Below are 20,742 nucleotides of genomic sequence, written 5' to 3' on the forward strand. Positions count from 1 at the left end.
GAGATGGAAGCGCTGCCTGTCGACGATTTCTCTGGATTCGGTTGTCCGGGTACTGAAGACTGTGATTTGACCACTATGGTGCCGACGACCATCGATGTATTGCCGCCGATCAACCCAGAGGAGCGACTTCTGTTGTCGGAGTACGTCATGGGATCCACAACGAACCGAAGGGCTGTGGAGGTGTCGAATTATGGGTCCGCTGCTGCACATCTGGAGAACTACTCTCTCCGAATTTTCCTTGATGGCGTTCCGCAGCACCCCCAAGTGATGGTCCCTCTCGAGAAGGCCTGCGAGGGCCGTAGTCTACGAATGGAGTGCGTTCTGGAACCTGGTGCCTCGGTAACCGTACTGGACGCAAACTACGACTTAACGCGTCCCTCTGGACTTACCACGTCCACCGACCTCAAGTTCGACGGTGTGGGAGACGCCGTCTTCCTCTTTCAGCGCGCAGTGTCAGTAGACCGCTTAGGCTCCATGTTCGACCCTCAAGACGAGTGGGGCACACAGGTCACTTTGCGTCGCAAACCACACGACGTTAACGGCAACTTACTACCCTATGACAACGGCATTGAACGATTCCAGGCGTACGAAGTTGATGACGTGTCGAACCTAGGCCGACCAACTGCTGAGAACTCAGGAAGCCCCTGGTGGGTGTGGCTCATCGTGGTGCTGGTCGTCCTGCTCGTCTTACTGGCTGTCTGGTGTTGGTTTAGACGGCGCCGACGTGCCGCGAGAGGGTCTAGTTTCACTCGAACTACGAGTGATGCAACCTCCACTTTTGAGAGTTCCACCTCAAGTGAGCTCTACGAACCCACTGAGGTCAGGGTTCACGAGACTGCAGCAATGGCGATCGCCAAACCGGTTGTTGAAGACTGTTGTCGCGTTGAAGACTCGACTGTTGTCGTAGCTGAGAGCTTGACGGTCGCCCCGCGCCGACTTTCATCTCATTCCTCTTCATCTTCTTCGTCTTCATCTTCTTCGTCTTCATCTTCTTCGTCTTCATCTTCTTCGTCGTCATCTTCGGATGTGACCTGCACGTCCACCGACTCCCTGTATGAGAACGGTACTGCCTTTGGGTCCTCCCCGGAGTCCATCATTCACACCGAGTCGGTTAATGGTCGGTACTCTGGGTTGGGAGTCACCTTATGGTGACCGTCCTTAACTTCCGCAGTGTGCATAATGTAAACACTTATTTGAGAAAGAAGTTGTGGTGACACTCTTATTGTGTCAGAGACTGTGCCTCTAAGTTTTCTCTGTCCCTAACTTTCGCTGTGTACATAGTTGCTAGTCAAATGTCAACGCTTATTTGTGGTGACACTCTCATTGTGTCAAGATACTGCGCCTCTCGGCAGTCCTAACAATCGCCTCTCAGCAGTCCAACTACCTCACCTCTCAGCATGTCAACTACCTCGCAAGTTAAGTGCTCGCCTCTCAGCGGTTTCCAAACACGCACATCACTTCATAGCGATCTGGGCAGGCGTCTGAGTAGGACGCGACGAGTACCGAATCTTCCTCTGAGCCTTGGACCTGGCACGCACGATTCTCGAATGGAAAGCGCACGAAACGCAGTAGTGCATTTTGATGTAGATCTTGGGCAGGGTGTAGCTCTGGTAAACGCTGGCGTCCTTGAGGTCAGACCTGGAAGACATGTCCACAATGTTGCGAACATTCAACCGCTTGATAGCCTTGTCCTTGGGGACGCACCGACCGCAGTTGTTGCAGCGTACAATGCGAACATGACCGCGGTTGTTCTTAGCTCTACCGTTGTTACGTCTCTTGGAGGGCATGGTCTCGGTCGCTGTGCAATGTTTAGGACTAAGAGGCTGCGAGACCCACCCAAAATCGACAATAACCCAATCCGTTTTGTCTCGATAAGCCAATCTGTGGATTAGGGAACCCGACATTGAATCATGCAGCTGTGCCAGGATCCCAAATCGTTTCTCACGACGAAGATCGACGCCGTGGCTGCTGTAGCCAACGTGAAGTTCCAAAAGAAGGAGGACTGCTGCTCAACGAAGTGTGCGATCAGCTCCGTCCCTTGCTTGTGCATTCCTGAGGGGTGCATTTCTGGGTCTAATGCCATCTGCGCTTATATTGCGAAGTCCAACCTAGGAGCCGGTTTGTGCGGAAAGGGCCATGCCGAGGAGGCCATGATCGCTGGATTCCTGGATATCTTTCAGGATCGGTTCGAGGTCCCAGCTGCGGTTCTTGTGAAGGACTCCAAGCATAAAAAGGCGAAGCAAGACTGCGAGGATTACCTGAAAGCTCTCAACATCCACCTTGAATCAAGCACATTCACTGTTGGTCAGAGAGTTTCCTATGCCGACGTGGCCATCGTTACTGTTCTGAAGAAGCTTGAGGAGATGCTTACTGTCGGCCATCACGTCGCCAGACTCATGAAGACTGTCTTCGGATCCAAACCCGCTCTCAACAAGGTGTTCCCTAAGCAGAAGGCACCTGCCACCAAGAAGGAAGCTAAGAAAGAGGACGCTAAGAAAGAGGACGCTCCTACGGAGGCCCCTAAGGCTCCTAAGGCTCCCGAGTTCCCTCCTACTAACTTCAACAATGAAACCTGGAAGCGGGTTTACTCCAACGCCAAGGATATCAGAGCTGAAGCCATGCCTTACTTCTGGAAGGAGTTCGAACCGACCAACTGGTCTCTCTGGAAGATGAGCTACGACAAGCTGCCAGAGGAGTGTGACAAGCCCTACGTGACATCCAACCTTCTCGGCGGCTTCCTTCAGAGGGTTGATACCAACTACCGCAAAAATTCGTTCGGTATCTTCCAGGTGCTTGGGGACGGTGATGACTTCAACTACCACGGGGTGTGGCTCATTCGCGGTCACGAGCTTCCCTTCGAGCTCACCGACCACCCTTCCTTCGAATACCACATCTTCACTAAGCTTGACCACAACAAGGAGGAGGACAAGAAGATCGTCGCTGACTACTGGTGCTCTGATGCGCCCGAGAAGATCGAGGGGAAGAACATCCACGACTGTAAGATGTTCAAGTGATGTATTTCGTGATCACACTGGACTCTATAGCTGCTGTCGTTTATTTGATTTGTCTGACAACAGACATATTTGGCGTAGACATTCCTAACAACAGCACACCGTAGTGTTGTGTTCGCGTACAGGAACATATCAAAGAGGAACATATCAAAGAGAAAGGGTGGGATGCTCACTATTCGCCGTTACAAAATATGTGTGTCGATGTATGGACCGACTATGCCTCCGTAAGACCAGGAAGACGGGTACTGCGATGAATGTCTCCAGTTCAGCGTTCACTAGGAAACGACGAAACTCTGATTATTCAATGGATAATCAATGGAGCCGACTTCTGTTCAGATCGTTCTGGATTGGCTTGGTCCTCTTGAACTGCTGGAACGTTCTACGCAGGTGGAATACCGAGCCCCAGGGGACTCCTGACAATCCGATGTTCACCTCGCGGTGGGAACCGAGTGAGTCGTTGGACGCTTTCGTCTTTGTGAGCAGTCGCCGACCAAGCTTCCATCTGAAGCCAGATATCGCGGTCGACGACATCCTCTGGCACCGCAAAAACTTCTCTCGTGAAGGACTTCAGATAGAACGTATGAATGTCACCTGGACGCCGCAGAACGTTAAACCGGCATCTCGGCCGTTGTTTGCACACATGTTCGTCGGTCCTCAGGGGTTTCTGGACTCTGGCACTACAGAATTTCGGAAAGTTGTTGCGGACTCGGAGGCGCTAGTGAATATGATGGAGCCCTTTGGGGAAGAGGAGCTCAAGGATCTGTGGGACCTCGATTCAAGGCAAGACGTGACAGTTAGGGAACCCGTGGAACACTGGAAGGCGAAGTTGGATTTGCGTCTGGTCGGTCTTCCTCACCGGATTCTTAGGGAGAAGCTCAGCCGTGTTCCCGGAGCGTACCTCAGTCATGCAGACCCTCAGACGAACGAGTTCACACCCATCTGCTGGCTGCATGACTTTTGGATGCTGGAACGCCATTTCGTTCCTCTATCAGACATGAATTCGTTCCAATTGGAGATCTCGTTCGGCGTGCAGCCGATGTGGTCGCACGGGCTGATAAGCAACATGAAGAACAACTGGGAGGCCGACCCCGAGGACCGCCCCCTAGCGGGGCTCCATCAGCATACGCGGCGCGAGATGATGATGGTGAAGCGTATCCTGATGGACACGAACCCCTACTTCCTGATGTTTTCCTTCGTTTTTATGGGCACTCACGTCCTATTCCAAATGTTGGCACTAAAGAACGATGTGAGCTTCTGGAACTCCAAAGACGGCATGGAGGGCATGTCTGCGTATACCCTCATCTACGGCTTCGTGTCGGAGCTGATCATCGCACTCTACCTTCTGGACTCGAATGACACCTCGAGGCTGGTTCTTCTGGAGATCCTTCTGGGACTAGGTGCGAGCGGCTGGAAACTCACTAAGGGCGTGAAGGTGCAACTGTCGCGAAGCTTCCCCTTCGTTCATTTGGAAGACCAAAAGAACTACGCTGAAAGTGGAACTAAAAGCTACGACCGATACGCCATCAAGGTGATGAGCATTGTGATGTTCCCTCCATGTCTGGGCTACTGCGTCTACTCCTACTACTACAAGAAGCATCGCAGTCTCTACTCATATCTCGTGTCGTGTCTTGCCGGGCTTGTCTACTCTTTTGGGTTCGTCATGATGTGCCCACAGCTTTACATTAACTACAAGCTACAGTCCGTCGACCACCTACCTTGGCGAGCAATGATCTACCGAGCTCTAGACACATTTGTGGATGATGTCGGTGCGTTTCTGGTGGACATGCCGCTGCTTCATAGGTTAGCGACCTTCAGAGATGACATCATTTTCGTCCTATACATTTACCAAAGGTGGGCGTATCGTGTGGACAGGTCACGTCCCACTCTCTGGAACCATGGAGACACCACTGAAGCCGAAGAGCCCGAAATATCTGAGGATGCCGTACCAACCACTGATATGCCTAATGTGACCTCCCCAGCAGACACTGCGGTGAGGCGCGTTGGAACGAAATCGAAATAGGCGTTGGAAGCATAAAAATATAGCCGCGTATGCACAATAATGATGAAACTCTCAAACACCTTTGCTAGCACCTAGGCTCGTATCGGATACCTCCTCCTCACGATTGTACCTGTACTCCATCAGAATACGGTAGGCAAACGCCACTAATAATAACACAGAAAGCGCGGCTACTAAAACAATGGCCCACGCAGGGATTGTAGCAGCGACACCGCTCCACTGTTTTGCGGCTGTCATCTCGCTGGGCGCTATGACGACGCCAGCAGTAATCACACCGACAGAAGCCGCCAAGATCCCTCCGACTGCAACAACAGCGCCGACACCAACAACAACCAGATAAGCTGCCGGTGCAACCACCAACCAGATAACTGTGCCGCCAATAAGAATCACGCTCGCCACCCAGGCAACAGCCCGAGAAGCGTCCAGCTGCGACTGCGAAGCACTGGCCGTTGCAAGGCCAGTCCACCCCCGGTACGCTGCCTCTCCAATCTCGTTCTCCCAGTTGTCTAGGGTGCTCTCCCAAAAGAAGTACCCAGCGACCCCCTTATCCTGCAGCCAGGCGGTCTTCGCGGCAATCACATCTGGAGTGTCCAGAGTCATAAAGAACTTGTTGTCGTGGTCATACCAGTACGTGCCTACGAGGTCCCCATCCTCGTTAGTTTGGGTGTAGAACGCGCGCCTCTCTTTGTCGTAGGAGCCATCGTTGTCGGGAGAATCGGAAGGCATGGGTCCTTGGAAGTAGTTGTGGTGACTGACATTTTTCCAGGAAAGATCAACGGGAATGTCAGAGGGGCAGACGGTATTGGGTTCATACTCCTGGTACAGTCCAGGAAGGGTGGAATCTGGGCCTGCTGGTACTCCACACACACCCTTGCCATAAGCTGGAAATCCCACCGTAATCTTCTCTGGTGCACACCCTCCAGTGAACTTCGTGGTGGGGTGCGGCAGTCCATCTGGTGTGATGTCGACCTTGGGCTCGAACGGGTTCAATATCCAGTCAACCGCCGTTTGCATAGTATATCGGGGCCAACATGGGTGGCCGTCTCCTGGTAGGAACGGGAAGTTCCCAAGGTTCGTCATAGGCGAGGACGGTTCACAGTGAAAAGGCGCGTGGTGGTCAGTGAAAGGGTACTGTACCCCCCAGATGTCGTATACCATGAGGCCAAGGTGATCCACAGCGTTGCAAAGACGAGGGATGTCCGGACGATCACAAGGAACTGAACCACCACGCAGCGTGTACTCATTCGTCTTGTAATCTCTGTACGCGTCGAGGCCATCCACGCGACCTTCACAGCCTTCCCACATGCCGGAGACGCCTACGGCAGCGGATACCTCGTATCGCGGGCTTTTTGCTAACAAAGCAGCCTTCGTCTCTTCAATGGTCTCAATGAGGGTGGTCCAGTCGTTGCTGTAGTGCCCTCGGTATCTACCACCTATGTGGTTGACGAAGTCACACATCGAGTCATCTGGGGTCTCCTCTGAGTCTCCCCACTCTGACGTTTGGGGAATGCCTTGGCTGAACCAGCAGAAGCCGCGAGGCTTCACTCCGGGGACACACATCCAGCCTGACTTGGTGCAACATTGGGGGTCGAGATTCAATGGGTGGCAATTCGTGCCGAACTTCATCGGCTCGTTGGGTTTACACTTACGCACTTGAGTGATTTGTGGCCATGCAAACGAGTGGTCGCAAGGACCCCCTAGTCCGGGATGCTCGTAGTCGAAATCAACTCCGTCCAGCTGCCACTCTTCAAGGTAGTCAACGATGCTTTTTACGAAGACGGCTCTATTCTCCGGCTGCATGCAGTACGAGTAGTAATTCGATCCACCCCATCCGCCAAGCATCAGCATGATTTTGAACCCGTACTTGTCCGCCTCCCCTCGCATAGCAGTATAGAAGTTCTCTTCTGCACTGACTCCATGCCAGCTGCCCGAGTCCCGGTGGCCTCGTCTGGGAATTCGGCACTCCCAGTTCCAAGCCTTAGACACTGTCGGCTTTCTGTCAGCCATAAACACGTGAGTCACCCGCTCTTTGTCGAGTTTAGCCAAATTCGCAAGAACACGGTCACCTTGGGCATTAACGTACCATCCCACGTACGGAGCCGACGCGGATGCTCCCAGAGCGAGCAAATACTTCAACATACGTCAATATATTTAAATCGTTTCGTCGACTGTTGAAACCCCACAAAATAGTTTACACATAACCGCCTTTCACTTTGCGGCGTTTAGGAAGCCGCACACGTGGAGGCTCATGGAGGACCTTCGCCTCCTCCATTACACCCAGCAGGCTGGCAAAAGCCATTCCTGCCACAGATCTATGCGCCTCAAGACTAGAGTGCTCTGGGCAGTAGTACAGTGGCTTCAACACCCCTGCCTCGCTGGAACATTCAACACGACACCCAGATAGCTCGCCACAGCGGGCGTGGAGCACGCAGACGCACCTGTCAGCTGAGCACGGCAGCAGCAGCCCCCGACAGCTCTTGCAAATGGCGCAACTCGCCGGTTTCAACCTGGAGAGCATGACTTGGAAGGAGTAGTGGGACTGGTGCAGTTCCCGAACGATATCGGCTTTCGTCGCTTCCAGGCGTTGCACTAGATCCCGCAGCCAGCCTCGCTTGTAGTCTACTAGTGCCTGCATCCAGCCAGTGAATCCTTTCTCCGTTAAGTGGACGTCGGGGGCGTATAGGCAACAGGTAGGGTGTGCAACGGCCAGAGCCTCGGATCTCACGACTTTGTTCACGCCTATTAGCGTCTTCATCATGGCTTCAAATGATCTTCGGGGGTCTTCAGCTCCCTCGGCCTCGAATATTTCGGAGAGTATCCGCCTATATGCGGTCCACAACTCGAAGAGCTCGTCGTCTTTGACGACGCGGACTCGACTGCAGGCTTTCACGAAACCTGTATCGAGAGGACAGAAAACGCAAGTTGTACCCTCGATCTTGCACCCGTCACAAACAAAATCCTTCCGCCGACGGCGCTTTCCAGCGGGTTCACAGGAGCATGACCAGTGAAATGACGTGCTGCACTTGGAGCATTCCAAAAGCCCCTCTGTAGAGTCCTCGGTGACTAGCTCGCTCTTAAGGCATACATCACAGAGGCCCTTTCGAGACTCTACGTGGTGCGTCTTAAGAAACCATTCCTCCTCCGATTGCAGGTAGCGCATCCAATTCCATGAGACAGAAGTCTCATCTAAAGAGATATTCTTTGCCGCCGGCACTGGAGACGAGGGTATCGACTTGCATTCCAGAGGGGTGTAGCGTAGCATTCGGACTCGAGCTACGGAATCGAAATCTCGCCCTGGGGAGTGCTTCGGACAGCTGAAATCGACAGTCAAACGAGGAAAACAGATATCAGGCGTTCCGGAAAACTCCAAAGGAACCAAATCGTCTGATCCGACAACGAAATGCAGCCCCTGCAGCCATCCACACATGGGGTGACAGGTGTAGTCGCAGCCTGAGTGCCGACACCGTAAAAGGTAAGAGCTCCCAGCGCAGTGCTGAGGTGTGCAGACAAGACGCTGTCGAGCTGGTGGGAACAGTTTGAAGAGCTCGTCGGAAGGTTTTATGTCGCGGCAGATATGACATGTGCCGTCATCAGCCTCCAAAGACCAAGATTCGCATTTGCGAATAGCTGGGTCAACACACAAGGCCACACTCACCATTTAATGATGGGGCTCTCTGGAGGAGTACAGCGCAAAATGAATGCACCCAACGACTGCAATCGTCCTGCTTCAAGGCGCCGCCCATAAGACCGCAAACCACACAGGTGGTGCTCCCTGGAGATAGGGTGGCGGCACGAACCTGTCGTCTCTCGAAAGCGCAGCGCTTGCAAAACCACGACTCTCCGTCGATGTGCATGGGTGCGTGCAGTCCATAGCACGACTTATGCACCAGAACCTCGCACCGCTTACACCTAAGGATGGGGTCCAAAGAGTCCACCTCGGTGGACATGCATACATGACAAATCTGCTGATGTAGAGATCCCTGGGCCGCTGCTTGCAGACCGTCCATGATGCCCCTCGTAGGCGTGCCCATGTCACGTGAGGAGAGCTTCAGAAGAGTAAGAGGATGCCTGTCATCGGATACGCCGAGACGGAAGTTGCTTCTGGTCATCGCCCATCTTGAAGCGGCTTCATGCCGTTTCAAACAGCGTTGGCTATAACTAGCGCCCTCTGAAGGCTGCTTGGCGTCCCGGACAAGCGAATCGTGGAACTTGTCCCGAAGGGAAGTCAGTTCTTCGCTAATTTCTCTGTGAACGCTTCCATAAAATGCGAAGGATCGGTCGACCCAATCCAGGGTGCCTCGCCACCAGAGTTCCTTCTCCAGCACTCGCGCGTTATCGTGCCACATCGACTCAAAGCGGTCACCGAAGATCTCCGTAGGGCCCGACACAGGCGGAGGAAACAAGTCCCACGCAAAACCGCCAGCAAATACGCGATGTCGGGCACCGTACAAGTCCCACACCAAACCCTGGCCCCTGGCTGGTCCGTACGCGGAGTCATCTTTCACCACAGCGAAAGGAGTCTCATGGTTGATCGTCGCGGCCTCTTCTGTTAATGAGTCGTTGTCCTTGAAAGGTGCCGCGTCCACAGGCTTGAACTGTGCCAGTGGAATGTTCGAGCAGCGAGAACCGCTCAATGCTGCCTGTAGGAACTTTGCTTGATAGAAGAACAATGGCAGCACGTCACTAAGCACCAGATGAGTACCAGGCGTTCTCGATTCTCCCGGCACTCGTCCTGCGAACTGCCGCTGGAGCACCTGGATGACATCCTTCCACCGAGGGATCTTCCGACACATCAAAGCCAGCTCCTGCGGACGGAGACCAGTCTCCTCATCCACCTGGTCGCAAGGCGAGAACTGGAAACGACAGAGAGCTCCTACGCCTTTTCCGAGTAATAAACACGGCCGATTTCCGCTTTGGGTGAGAAATTCGAAGGCCATGTTCATGTCGTATCCTGGGTACGATGGAGGGCACGCAGCCCCTGTGAAGGACGGAATCCGGTCCGTCAGCAGCGCCAATACAGCCCGGCCCTCGGCTTCCATCACACGCAACTGCGTGGATGATAGGTCTGGGGACCCCTTCTGAAAGAGCCTCGTGAAGTAACGCTCGTATTTGGACCAGATAAGCTTCACTCCACGAGCTTGGGCGTGCGGAGTCGATATCGTGCGACTCGGCTTCCCGTGATGCTTCGTGACGCCTCTAGCACGGCGGGAGAGCAATATGCTGGCTTCCGACACTGCTGGGCTGGACGAGGTCCGCTTAAGCTTGGATGTCTTCTTCTTTGGTAGAGGGAGATCCTGCGATGATTTTGCTCGGCGCTCCTCCGCTCCCTGAAAGAGCTTCTGCTCCCGATCCAAGATGGCCTCTACGTCAGAGACCGAGGAGTGATCTGGGCACGTCACGATTTTTACCAGCTTCTCTACGAAGAGGACTTCCCCTCCAGTGGCCACTGCAGCCCGGACGATGCGAGCTCGAGGATGCAGGTCGTGATGGCTGGCACATCCAACGTGGACTCGCAAGTGGCAGTCCGTTGCAGAACATTCCACAGTGTATCCGGACGGCCGCTCACACAAAGCGCACTGCATGTTGCTTTTCCGATGCACTGCGAGGTGCTTGTTGATGTTGTTAGGCTGCAGACCGCAAGGAGTCTGACGGAAAAAAGGGCCTCCGTCGGAGAAGTGAACGCACGCAACATGCACCCAGAGATGCTCTGGTCCCAGCTTCATTGGTCCACCAGGGCGGTTGCATAGACGGCACACTACCGGGGGCGGAACTGGGTGGAAAGTGTCCCGGCTAATGGCTGGAGGCTTCGCTGCTGTTATATCCTTTGTTTCTGGTAGAGGACTTATTGGAGGGGATGGCTCCTCGTCCCCTGAGGTCAGCACACATGGTTGGTCTGGTACATCCGTCTTCGGTCTGAGAGTGTGTCCTTGCGCTAACCAGTGAGAACACACAGAACAAAGCCACTTCATGTCAGGCAGAGGGACGTCGGTGACAGCATAACACCCTTGATGCACTACCAAGTTACAGCCCGAGCATCGCAATAGGCGATTCTGACTTGAGCTGGATTTTGCCCAGCAGACCTCGCAATGGACTCTTGGTTTGCCTTCGAGGCTTATTGGTCTGGGAGAGGCCCTCAGCAAGTCTTCTTCTGAAGTGTATATATTGCTTGCGTCAGGAGGAGTAAATAGAGCAGGCATCGACGCCACTGAGAATGGTGCGCATGACTCTCGTTGGGAGACACCGAAGCCTCTTGAGAATGGAAACCAGCTCAGTCGCTCATCCGGTTGCATACGGCTAGAAAATAGTTAATTTCGCAGAGTCACCACTCTAAGCGTTGCCTTCAACGCCCCCCACCGGTACACGAAAAAAACCCTGCACTCGCGCCTAGCTAGTAACTCCAAACAGGATAGTGACCGAAGTTGTGGTAGCCGGGTTTGGTTTTGAACCCGCCCTTGAAGGGGTCGGTTTCGGCTACTCCTCCGCCGAACTCCCCAAACTCGGTCTCAAGGAGGGTGTTGGCCGTCCCATCCGTTGGCCGCTTCCACGTGTGCGGAGTCGTCTCGTTGCGTCGCCAGGGACCCGACAATACGGTACCCGACTTGAACTGGATGGGGCCCCAATGGTCATCCCGCTTGCTGAGAGAGAAGGCCCAGTCACGAAGTCCCAGGCGAGCGGCGTCCATTGGTGAGAGTGCATTCTGAAGGGTGTCGTTCAAGGTCCCAGTCCTCCGCAGCTTGCGCTGCAACCTCGGTCTGTGTCACCACACACTCTGTATCTCACGACGCAATGCTACCAATGATGTCGGCGATGTCGTTGACAGGTTGCCCTACGGGCGATTCGCGCGAGTCCACGTGTTTCATAAAGTAATGCGGTTGTTTGGCAGACACGCCGCTGTAGGCCTCCTCCACTTTCCCCGTGTCAGGTAGGACTGCGCCATTTATGGAAGGCCCCCGCATCTCGTGGAAAATGTGGATCTTGGTGCCTACACAGGGCCACGGATACTCGCATTCAGAAGCCCACTGCCGTCTGGACTTTTCTGATACGTCTCTCCAGTTGCGGTAGGTAAGGCACTCAGGTGGTCCTTTTCGAAGGTGTGGTGGGTGACAACCCTCACCGTCGTAGAACCACTCCGCTGGGCATGGTGCATGCCACGCCCTAGGACAATCGCGAGGCTTACAAAGGAAGTGGGCGCCGCAGTTCAACAAGAGCGACAATAAAGCACTGGGGTCCGATTTCAACTCCTGCAAGCCGAACTGCGTCAGGGGACAGTCGAGAAGTGTAGTATTCGCCCTGCATACATCCCCAACCGCTGTGTACGGCACCGCAGCAGCCCACTCTCGAAGCCGTAAGGACATGCATCGAAGTTGGACTCACAGGATTCGCAGGTGAATTCCATGTTGCAGTGGCCGCTCATCTCACGCCGCATTACAGGCGTATAGTACGTGAATCTCCAGGTTTTGTGGCCGCAGACCTCAACCTCGGAGTGACAAAAACCGTTGTCTTCATGCCAATTGAGTGGACAACGACTCGTCTCTGTCCACGGGGGGCAAAAACTGCTGCCTTCCGTCGAAGACCACTGCGTCGACGACGTTGCCGCTACCGCAAGGCAAGGCCACCGAGTCTGACAAGACTTGCAGAGTGCGAGTATCTCACCCATCGACATCGACTTCAGCTTCCACGTATACCGACAAAACCCTTTGTACTCGGGTCCAGGCACACAGCCCTCCGGCCGACCAATGAAATCCACAGGGCAGGCGGCATTGGGGTCGGGGTCACATACCGCACTCTCCTCCTTGCACGTCCAGTCGTAGCCGCAATCTAAAGCTTGGTTGGCCCTCATGGCCTCGTCCATCATGCCTGCCGTGAAGGACGCCCGGCAACGCCCCTGGTAGCCTTCGTAGGCTTGGCAGGTGTCGCTGGCCTGGATATAGGACCACCACCTAGGGCACTTGGTAGAGTAGTCAGGAGTGCAAGGAGACGCCTTGCCGTCGATTATAACTGTGCGTTCCGACATGCCCTGAGCTGGTATGCGTTCGCCGGCCCGGTACATAATAGCATTCGTCATACCCCGCAGCTCGTCCCGGGTCATGCCGTTGACGCTGTTTGCCAAAGGTTTCATCATCGGATCAAGCTGCTGTTTCGGCTCCGAAGCGATGTTTCCATTTGGGATCGTGAACCCTGATTGGACCCATTTGTGTCGGCCCAGGCGGTCCATGACCACAGCAGCCCAACACTCTATGACCAGGAGTTCTATCCGCATTTATATTTCACTTGAATTTCAGTCACGAGTTCTCTGAATAAAACGGAACGACAGCAGAGCGAAGAGGCACGCGATGGGCAGCAGCACCATGCGAACGACCAGACGAGAGAAGCTTTCTAGGGAGGGTCCCACACTGTCTCTTTGCATACGGAGAAGGTGTCTCCGCGCTAGCCCCTTCCCGCTGAGGATCTGGCGAGCGAAAAACTTCATCGCGAGAGAGCGAGCCATTGCTCGAAACTCTGCATTGTAATCCACGCCAGAAGCCGCCAGACGCTCCAGCTTCTTCAAAGCCATCCAGTGGCCGTCCTCGTCGTTGTACAGCAGCTTATCTTTTGGTATGTATCCTTTCACCGCAGTACTGTTTGAGCTCTTGTTCAGCATCGCGTTCTGAAGGACCATGGGGGACTCCTTCCAGCCTTTCCGCCGACCCAGCAACCGGATCACGCGGTTAAACTGCGCCTTCTCTTGTCGAAGCCACTGGCCCCACTTGGAATTCATGTCTGCATCGAAATCTTGTCTCATGTCCATCTGATTTAGTCTAACAATGAGGTCGGAAGATCTCTGCGTATACCAGTATGGTAAACGAATGAAGTATCCACACTCTGTGCAATACTTCTGGGCTCTGCGATTGCTGCTGGAAATCATCCACGGGACGTTCTTATGCACCACTCCACTGCAAGGAATGCCCTTCCTAGAGATCTGCTGAATCTTCTTAACCTTATTCTTCTTTCCGTAGTTCATATTTACGCCGAAGAACATGCTACTCTTCAGCGATTTTTGATAGATCAGTTGGGGTTCTCCCATAGTCGACCACCGTAGCACCTCCGGCAGCAGAGTCTTTTGGGTCAGCCTTTGGAAGTCGTAGTAGTCCTCTGGTTTGCTCGCCTTATCCCGTCGAGGATTAAGTCGCACCAGCAATGGCATATTGTAGGACTCCCCGCTCTTGCCAAAGCCACGCAACACAGCTCCCAGCGATTCCGCTGTCATACCGATGTTGCCGTCAAGAGGCATCAAAATGTCGGCCTCCGCGGCTAACATCAGTTCGATCATTGCATTTCGGGCTCTGTTTTGAGCCGTGACGTAGAGGATGGGGTCGCTCACTCCTCCCCACTGAAGAGTTTCCAACCCAGCAACTTCGGATGTGTCCAGCGTCACCAGACGTGGCCTTCTTTGTTTTCCATATAGTTGATCAGAATTCAAAGAGATTGTTTGAACAAGAAGGTCCCGCTTTGTAAGGAAGTCGCTCAAGTTGCGTTCTAGAGTGGTGTTTAAAAGTCCGTTCAGAAGGAAAATATTTTTGAGGTAGATGTCTTGCCCTTCCCCAGACGTCTCCGAGCTAGATATTGTACCGGCTCGCCATTCTCGATTAAACGCGCCGTCAGATTCATCCGACAGCCTTTCTAGCGCGCTATCAGGCGACTTTCGGCGGTATATACCATCCGGAAGCAGATTTACGATGTACTCTAAATTCTGGAAGTACTGCTCCGTGCCCTGCATGGGAAATGCAATGTTACCGATCATCCGAGCCGCCATAACGACCTGGGGGCGTCGGACAGGGGTAGCCGCGGGTTTCGGAAACTTCAACCTTTCTCGGAACGTCCCTGCAACGCTAAGTTCCACACTAGGCGCAGTCAGTGTCGATGAAGACTCCAAGCTCTTTGGCTCGCCCGCATACAGTTGATTTAGGTCACTCGCGGTTGTGCCGGACCCAGTCATTTTGAGTCGCTGCTCATGAAGCACTGCCATCAAGTTCGCTTTGAAAACCTGCTGGTGTGGGTCATGCCAGAACACCCATATATTGAGACACCACCAGACTCCTAGTGCCACAATTGGTCTCCAGAACATGCCTAAACTGCAAATGCCGCTTATTTGGCTGAACCGCCAACAATTTTGGAAGTTCTATGAAAAGAGGGGAACAGCAAGAGGCTGCAAGGCTTCTGGTCTCCTGTAAAATTGCTGAACAAAACGTGCTTGTTGCTTCGCAATGGATAAAAGATGGCGAACTACTATGAACAGACTTCCTCAGCGCTGGTATTTCATAGAAGATTCTGAATTTTATAATCTGATCCTTTTTAGAAATGAAATCTTTGCTTCTGATTGCGGCGGCTGCAGCGCAAACGACGACAACAGCTGACCCCGCGGCGATTCCTCGGTGCATTAAAGGAACTGTCCGGTTACTGCAATCCATTTCTGTCCCTCCTCTAGACGTGTTTATCGAGGTAGGCCGTTTGTGGCGTAGCGGCGGCGCCGCGTGCGACGCCACTACCGAGCTTCGCGTGCTTAGGTACTCCGCAGGACTCCGCGTGCTAGAGATTGGCTGCGCGGCGCTGCAGTACGAGGAAGGGTTCTGCGGCTACGAATGTCCTGTGAACCCACTGAATTGGGCCCATCCAGACGCGTTCGAAGGTTGGCGGTGTTTAGGGCCTGACTGGACGAACTTCAACAGCATTCCCGATCACCAGTACGTACCTAATGTTGGACCCGACGCAACCGGTGGCACATGCGTCCACAGATTATCCTTCGAGAGGGTGTACGATAGGAAGGCTCGAGCCGGCAGTAGTGTGCTGCAGGACGCATTGAGATTCACTGCCGCCTGCGAGGAGTTCGGCGTTGGATCCTCTGGGAGCGGCACTTACGTGGCAGCGTGCGGTCCGACCCCCTCGTTCCCTTACAGAACGCTCTGCGTTCCGACCTGTCACGTAGTGGACCCCAAGCAGTACTTTGATTCTCGGTTGGTGGTTCATTGTGGAGGGGACTCTCTTCGAATGTGGACTCGCAGCGACGCACTGAGATGGCTGCGATTGACCAAAACTTCAGAGTGCCTCGTCGCGGTGCAGACTGCCGACGACGCAGCCATTAGCCAGGTCTGCAAGCCACGATGCTATCCGGGCGACGACGTGTCGCCTGCGGGGGCCTCAGCGGTGACAAACGACTTCGACGCTTTCGTCCAAGTCCGGAAGAAAACCTGTTTGATGAACCAGGTTGCAGTACTAACGTTGGACCGCGGCAACGTGCGCTGGGGCTGTACACGGGCCCTCCAGGCTAGTCGGTCGGTGGATTGCGGTAACACATGCCCATACATGCCTGACAACTGGGTTGTACCCCCTAATGTCGGTTGCCAAGACAACTGGGTGGCCGGCCTGGATGTGGGGCTACGAGCCCCCACTCCGAGGGCACTGTTTAATGTGTGCGTCGCCGCTTGGCTCGTACCCACCCTAACGGTAACGTCCATCGACACCAAGCGTCTGGACCTTGGAAGTTTCCTGTACGGCCTTATATCTAAGTCGGGTTGTGAACATGTCGGCGCTCGATTTCACAGGAGGCAGGGAGCGACTCTTGACATAGAGCATGGCTGTTTGTCCGAGGTGGGTGACTACGTAGAGAGAGGTAGTTGTGGGGACGAGAGGTGTCCCCAATCTGCCTTCTTTCAGAATATGGACGAAGTTTCGTGTGGAAACGGGCCAGGAGCGACGGTTTTTACAAAAAAAGCTATGGAACAGCGTTTTCCGTTGGAACTGACTGAAGGCTGTCGAATGGCCCTGTTCTCGGGAATCCCTGAAGCTATTTCACGAGACTGCGTTGCTAGTACCACCACGACGACAAGATGGACGACCACGACTACAACCATGACTACGACTACCACCAGCACCACCATGACCTACACAACCACAAAAACTGCAGCAACCACACCAGAGGCGTTCAGCATTTTCTTTCCGACTACGCGACCGCTGCCTACGGAGGTTCCAGCCAACACGACATTCCGAACTGCCATCATGGCTTCGTCCATTTCGATGATCGCGGTACTGTTCATTGCAGGCTGCGTTTTCCTCTTCCTCGGCAGGAGGCACGGCCCCACCAGAAGGCCAAGCATAGTAAGGAGTCCTTACACGCCGTTGACTCCGAACTCTCACCCGATCGTGCGGTCAGACAAGCAGAGACCCTACATGCAACAAACTGCACCTGAAATTGCACAGAAAGCAAAGTTCCTGCGACCGCCAGGCGACATGCGGGCTCCTGCACCCTCGCCTCGCAGGAGCCGACCGCCTAGACCGCCTAGACCGCCTAGACCGCCTAGGCCACCTAGGATCGCTAGGAACAACCCTCCGCCGGCTCCAGACCTCGACCCCATCCGCGTGCAGCCATACACGTCGCCTGCGCAACCGTACACTCCGCGTGTACAACCCTACACGCCGCGTGTGCAACCTGCTCGCCGCCCTAGAGGTCGCGCACCTCTGGAGATCCCGGCCCACGCGGCCAGACCGCCTTTCGCCCAGCCCTCGAGGCCTTCGAGGCCTTCGATGCCTTCGAGGCCTGACCCGTTTAACTTGCGAGGTCTGGAGGAAGGCCGTGGATGGTAAAAGAAATGTTGATATGCTGCGAGATGAAGGGTTGGCACTTCTCAGGCTGTATCAAGCGGAAAAGAAGCGGCCGAAGGACGAGACCGAAGACGTGTCCGTACAAGTGGAGTTCTTACGTCAACTCGCGCCGAAAGCAACTTCCGATCTGAAGACTCTCGCAGATGACAACCAGAAGCTTCGGCTTCGCTTGGCAGAGCTGGAAACTGAGCGTGAGCTAACGCTCTCAATGAAGCCCTTTATGAAGCTGAATCACAATCAAGAAGTGATGACGCTGCAGGACAAACTTAAAAGGAAGGACCGAAAGTTGAAGGAGGCGGAAGATGAGCTCTTCCGCCTGCGAAAAGGGCATGCGCATCGCGAGAGCGAGTCCAATCAGCGCCAAGATGCTGAGCTCGCCTCGCTGCGCTTTGAGCTATCGAAGCGTGAGCAAGAAGTTGCTGCGAGGGAACAGGCGCTGGCCCAACAGCAAAGTCAACTGCGCCAGCGTGAAGGGCTGGTGATGGAGGTCGAGGATCAACTCCGAGACGCTGAGGATCGCCTACAGCCTTGGAAGGAGGCAGTTTTTGAGTGGAAGTTCGCTGCTGACGAGTACCAGCGACAGCTAGCAGAAGCCCAAGCAGAGCTTGCTTCGAAGCGAAATGGGTGATTTTTAGGGTGATGTCTGTAATCTACCCTCCGCCTCAGCTGAGGGCTGTCATTGACAAAACAGCCCAGTTTGTTGCCAAAAACGGTCTTCAGTTTGAGCAGCGGGTACTGCGGGAGCAGAGCCAGCAGAAGTTCGCCTTCCTGCTACCTGACAACCCCTTTAGAGCCTACTACGATGTAAGGGTTAAAGATTACAAGGACGGAACTACTGGGGACGCTAATCCGTCGGTTCCCCAGGCCATTTTGGACATGAAGGCACGCGCTGAAGAGCGCAAATCCCAGGAGAAGAAGAAGGCCGAAGCCTTGATGCTGACTGAGTACGGAGAGCAGGAAATTAAGCCCCCAAGCGTTGACGTGTTCTCCATAAAGCACCCCTACCTGGCCGCGGTGGATATGGACGTAATCAAACTCACCGCTCAGTTTGTTGCTAGAAACGGGCAAAGATTGTTGGTGGGTCTGACGCAAAGAGAGAAGACGAACCCACAGTTTGACTTCCTAAAACCGTCACACTCGCTCTTTCCCTACTTCACCTCTTTAGTGGAGTCGTACGCCCTCTGCCTCATGCCAGATAAGTCTCTATTAGAGAAGATCAAGGCAAACTACGCCGAGCCACTTGAGAACGACGAAATTCAGCGCACTGCCTTCCACAGAACTCTCGACAGGTGCCACAACCGTCATCGGTGGACAGACCAGGAGGATCGGAAGCGCAAAAACGAGGAGACGCGTCGGGAAGAGGAACGCGCGCAGCTCTCGGGAGTTGATTGGCATGATTTCGCAGTGGTTGAGACGATCCTATTCACAGAAGAGGACATGCAAGCCATCCTGCCCGCCCCTGTGGATCTGGCCAAGAGGACTGATCAGCAGTTCTTAGCGCTGACGGCGGAGTCCTTACCGGCTCCCATCGATCATGTCGCATCACCTCAGCTGCCAGTGCGATCTGATGTTGCTGAGGACGATGTACCCCTTCCCATTGCACCGAAGGAGGGGAACATGACGATCAGACGCAACTACGTTCGCAGATCCAGGAAAAGCTTTGGGGATCACTTCAAAAACGGCCTGAAGATGCAGACGTGCCCTCTGACAGGGCAACCAGTCCTGGCTTCCGATATGAGTGAGCACCTGCGAAATGTCCTCCTGGATCCTCAGTGGAAAGCTCAGAAGAACAAGATGATCGAACAGGCTAAAAAGGAAGCCGCTTTCGCCCCTCATCAGGACTTAGAGGACAACCTGGCGCAATTCGTTGTCCGAAGGCCTGACTTATTCGGATCTATCGACGACGAACTTCTTGAAGTGGACACCACAGAACCGCAGAATAAAAGACGTCGTATGTAGTATACATTCATGCGTCCCACATCGGTAACGAGCCCGCGGAGTACTCCAGATGCTGAATGAGCCCTGAAGTCAGTCGACCTCCCGTAAATGAAGGCAGAAGGCGATGACCACTCCGCTGCAAACGTGTTGTTGAACATTGATCCCTTCTCATCATTCGGCAACACTAGGGAACGTCCTACAACGCGAGAGCTCCTTTGCATATTGCTGTTAGCATTAATAACACACCATCTCAACACACCTTCCAACTCTGACCGGAACAATTGATGGCAAAGGTTGATCTGTCACTCATAATGCTAAATGAGCTCAGGTTACTCAAGATGCTGAATGAGCTGAGATTGCTCAGGAGTGACGAGAAGCTTAGGCAGGACAGACAACTTCCCCAAGAAAGCACTGAAAAGGCCGACACGGCGGCAGCCAAACACATAGCGCTCCAGAAGGAGAAGATCGAGTGGAATGATTGGAAACTGGTGCTGAATATCTTGTTCGATTTGCAAGGCGGCTTCTCCTTTTGAGGCTCTGGAGAATTCACAGGCTCCACATCTTGAACAGTGACAACGATTGCTTCGTCTGACATCGGCACACTTAATTAATTTGCCGGCATAATTTAAACACCGTATGATACACAAGTATGAATAGGCGGTCACAAGCAAATCTTCCATGAGTCGTTAACGCAGCCAATGGCGAAGAAACTTCGGTGGCTAAGAATGCTGAAAGAGCTCATGTTGCTCATTACAGAGGCGAAGCTCATGCAGGACATGATACTGGCGGAACTCAGGGCGGAGAACATGCAAAGAGCGCACGCGAATGAAACTAGACTCCAGAGGGAGTATACAGAGATGAATGACTGGTAACTGGTAGTGTACAGGCTCCTCAGCTTCTCTTTGGCAGGATTTTCAGGTTTAGGGGCTCTTGATACGGTGGGAGTCTCCTCCCGAACGTCCACAACCTCTGCGTCGCGCAGAACTATGACGACTTGATCATTCTCTCGCATTAGATATAAATCGAATATTTTTCTCTAACCTGCATGAGTTCTGAAAAACGCATCGAATCTCCGTTGAAAATTCTGTGGCATCAACACAAAGGTCGCTCAGCGTGCGGTGTTTACGGAGTCGTAAGGTT

General features: G+C 53.8%; 11 protein-coding genes across 23 annotated transcripts; 5 read left to right on the forward strand and 6 right to left on the reverse strand.

Annotated features, from left to right (window-relative positions):
• Positions 1-1,358, forward strand: KVP18_003981 (uncharacterized protein; the record flags this gene model as incomplete). Of its 2 annotated transcripts, none has more annotated exons than XM_067956164.1 (1): positions 1-645. In XM_067956164.1, a coding segment is annotated over one exon (645 nt), but the record flags the coding sequence as incomplete, so codon positions are not given. The 2 variants fall into 2 exon arrangements, with proteins under 2 accessions (XP_067809334.1, XP_067809335.1); XM_067956165.1 differs by having other exon boundaries at positions 76-1,152.
• Positions 1,359-1,454: 96 nt separating this feature from the next.
• Positions 1,455-1,904, reverse strand: KVP18_003979 (uncharacterized protein; the record flags this gene model as incomplete). 2 transcript variants are annotated; one of them, XM_067956161.1, is made up of 1 exon in its annotated part: positions 1,455-1,904. In XM_067956161.1, the coding sequence occupies one exon, from the start codon at positions 1,902-1,904 to the stop codon at positions 1,455-1,457; it is 450 nt and encodes a 149-aa protein (XP_067809331.1). The 2 variants fall into 2 exon arrangements, with proteins under 2 accessions (XP_067809331.1, XP_067809332.1); XM_067956162.1 differs by having other exon boundaries at positions 1,455-1,787.
• A 6-nt stretch (positions 1,905-1,910) lies between these two features.
• On the forward strand, positions 1,911-3,014 carry KVP18_003973 (uncharacterized protein; the record flags this gene model as incomplete). The annotated part of the gene is made up of 1 exon (XM_067956143.1): positions 1,911-3,014. The coding sequence occupies one exon, from the start codon at positions 1,911-1,913 to the stop codon at positions 3,012-3,014; it is 1,104 nt and encodes a 367-aa protein (XP_067809316.1).
• Positions 3,015-3,216: 202 nt separating this feature from the next.
• KVP18_003972 (uncharacterized protein) lies at positions 3,217-5,031 on the forward strand (the record flags this gene model as incomplete). Of its 2 annotated transcripts, none has more annotated exons than XM_067956142.1 (1): positions 3,217-5,031. In XM_067956142.1, one exon carries the CDS (start codon positions 3,217-3,219, stop codon positions 5,029-5,031), a length of 1,815 nt encoding a protein of 604 aa, XP_067809315.1. The 2 variants fall into 2 exon arrangements, with proteins under 2 accessions (XP_067809315.1, XP_067809314.1); XM_067956141.1 differs by having other exon boundaries at positions 3,436-5,031.
• A 51-nt stretch (positions 5,032-5,082) lies between these two features.
• Positions 5,083-7,167, reverse strand: KVP18_003980 (uncharacterized protein; the record flags this gene model as incomplete). Its single annotated transcript, XM_067956163.1, has 1 exon — positions 5,083-7,167. One exon carries the CDS (start codon positions 7,165-7,167, stop codon positions 5,083-5,085), a length of 2,085 nt encoding a protein of 694 aa, XP_067809333.1.
• Positions 7,168-7,219: 52 nt separating this feature from the next.
• KVP18_003974 (uncharacterized protein) lies at positions 7,220-10,751 on the reverse strand (the record flags this gene model as incomplete). Of its 3 annotated transcripts, XM_067956146.1 has the most annotated exons (2): positions 7,220-8,655; positions 8,684-10,610. In XM_067956146.1, 2 exons carry the CDS (start codon positions 10,608-10,610, stop codon positions 7,220-7,222), a joined length of 3,363 nt encoding a protein of 1,120 aa, XP_067809319.1. The 3 variants fall into 3 exon arrangements, with proteins under 3 accessions (XP_067809319.1, XP_067809317.1, XP_067809318.1); XM_067956144.1 differs by lacking the exon at positions 8,684-10,610 and having other exon boundaries at positions 7,220-8,455; XM_067956145.1 differs by lacking the exon at positions 7,220-8,655 and having other exon boundaries at positions 8,661-10,751.
• Positions 10,752-11,416: 665 nt separating this feature from the next.
• On the reverse strand, positions 11,417-13,288 carry KVP18_003976 (uncharacterized protein; the record flags this gene model as incomplete). 4 transcript variants are annotated; one of them, XM_067956156.1, is made up of 3 exons in its annotated part: positions 11,417-11,780; positions 11,809-12,337; positions 12,403-13,150. In XM_067956156.1, the coding sequence occupies 3 exons, from the start codon at positions 13,148-13,150 to the stop codon at positions 11,417-11,419; spliced, it is 1,641 nt and encodes a 546-aa protein (XP_067809326.1). The 4 variants fall into 4 exon arrangements, with proteins under 4 accessions (XP_067809326.1, XP_067809325.1, XP_067809327.1 ...); XM_067956155.1 differs by lacking the exons at positions 11,809-12,337; positions 12,403-13,150 and having other exon boundaries at positions 11,417-11,710; XM_067956157.1 differs by lacking the exons at positions 11,417-11,780; positions 12,403-13,150 and having other exon boundaries at positions 11,805-11,984.
• Positions 13,289-13,306: 18 nt separating this feature from the next.
• KVP18_003977 (uncharacterized protein) lies at positions 13,307-15,004 on the reverse strand (the record flags this gene model as incomplete). Of its 2 annotated transcripts, none has more annotated exons than XM_067956159.1 (1): positions 13,307-15,004. In XM_067956159.1, one exon carries the CDS (start codon positions 15,002-15,004, stop codon positions 13,307-13,309), a length of 1,698 nt encoding a protein of 565 aa, XP_067809329.1. The 2 variants fall into 2 exon arrangements, with proteins under 2 accessions (XP_067809329.1, XP_067809328.1); XM_067956158.1 differs by having other exon boundaries at positions 13,307-14,785.
• Positions 15,005-15,366: 362 nt separating this feature from the next.
• KVP18_003975 (uncharacterized protein) lies at positions 15,367-19,623 on the forward strand (the record flags this gene model as incomplete). Of its 4 annotated transcripts, XM_067956147.1 has the most annotated exons (3): positions 15,367-17,642; positions 17,692-18,234; positions 18,267-19,623. In XM_067956147.1, the coding sequence occupies 3 exons, from the start codon at positions 15,367-15,369 to the stop codon at positions 19,621-19,623; spliced, it is 4,176 nt and encodes a 1,391-aa protein (XP_067809320.1). The 4 variants fall into 4 exon arrangements, with proteins under 4 accessions (XP_067809320.1, XP_067809321.1, XP_067809323.1 ...); XM_067956148.1 differs by lacking the exons at positions 17,692-18,234; positions 18,267-19,623 and having other exon boundaries at positions 15,367-17,646; XM_067956150.1 differs by lacking the exon at positions 15,367-17,642 and having other exon boundaries at positions 17,660-18,292.
• Positions 19,624-19,886: 263 nt separating this feature from the next.
• On the forward strand, positions 19,887-20,135 carry KVP18_003978 (uncharacterized protein; the record flags this gene model as incomplete). The annotated part of the gene is made up of 1 exon (XM_067956160.1): positions 19,887-20,135. The coding sequence occupies one exon, from the start codon at positions 19,887-19,889 to the stop codon at positions 20,133-20,135; it is 249 nt and encodes an 82-aa protein (XP_067809330.1).
• Positions 20,136-20,263: 128 nt separating this feature from the next.
• KVP18_003971 (uncharacterized protein) lies at positions 20,264-20,614 on the reverse strand (the record flags this gene model as incomplete). Its single annotated transcript, XM_067956140.1, has 1 exon — positions 20,264-20,614. The coding sequence occupies one exon, from the start codon at positions 20,612-20,614 to the stop codon at positions 20,264-20,266; it is 351 nt and encodes a 116-aa protein (XP_067809313.1).
• Between the last annotated feature and the right edge of the window lie 128 nt (positions 20,615-20,742).

Source organism: the organism of the source record quoted next (genome assembly GCF_019968955.1).
Source record: "MAG: Porospora cf. gigantea A chromosome Unknown PgA_NODE_362_length_20742_cov_348.946, whole genome shotgun sequence".
NCBI lineage: Eukaryota > Apicomplexa > Conoidasida > Eugregarinorida > Porosporidae > Porospora > Porospora cf. gigantea A.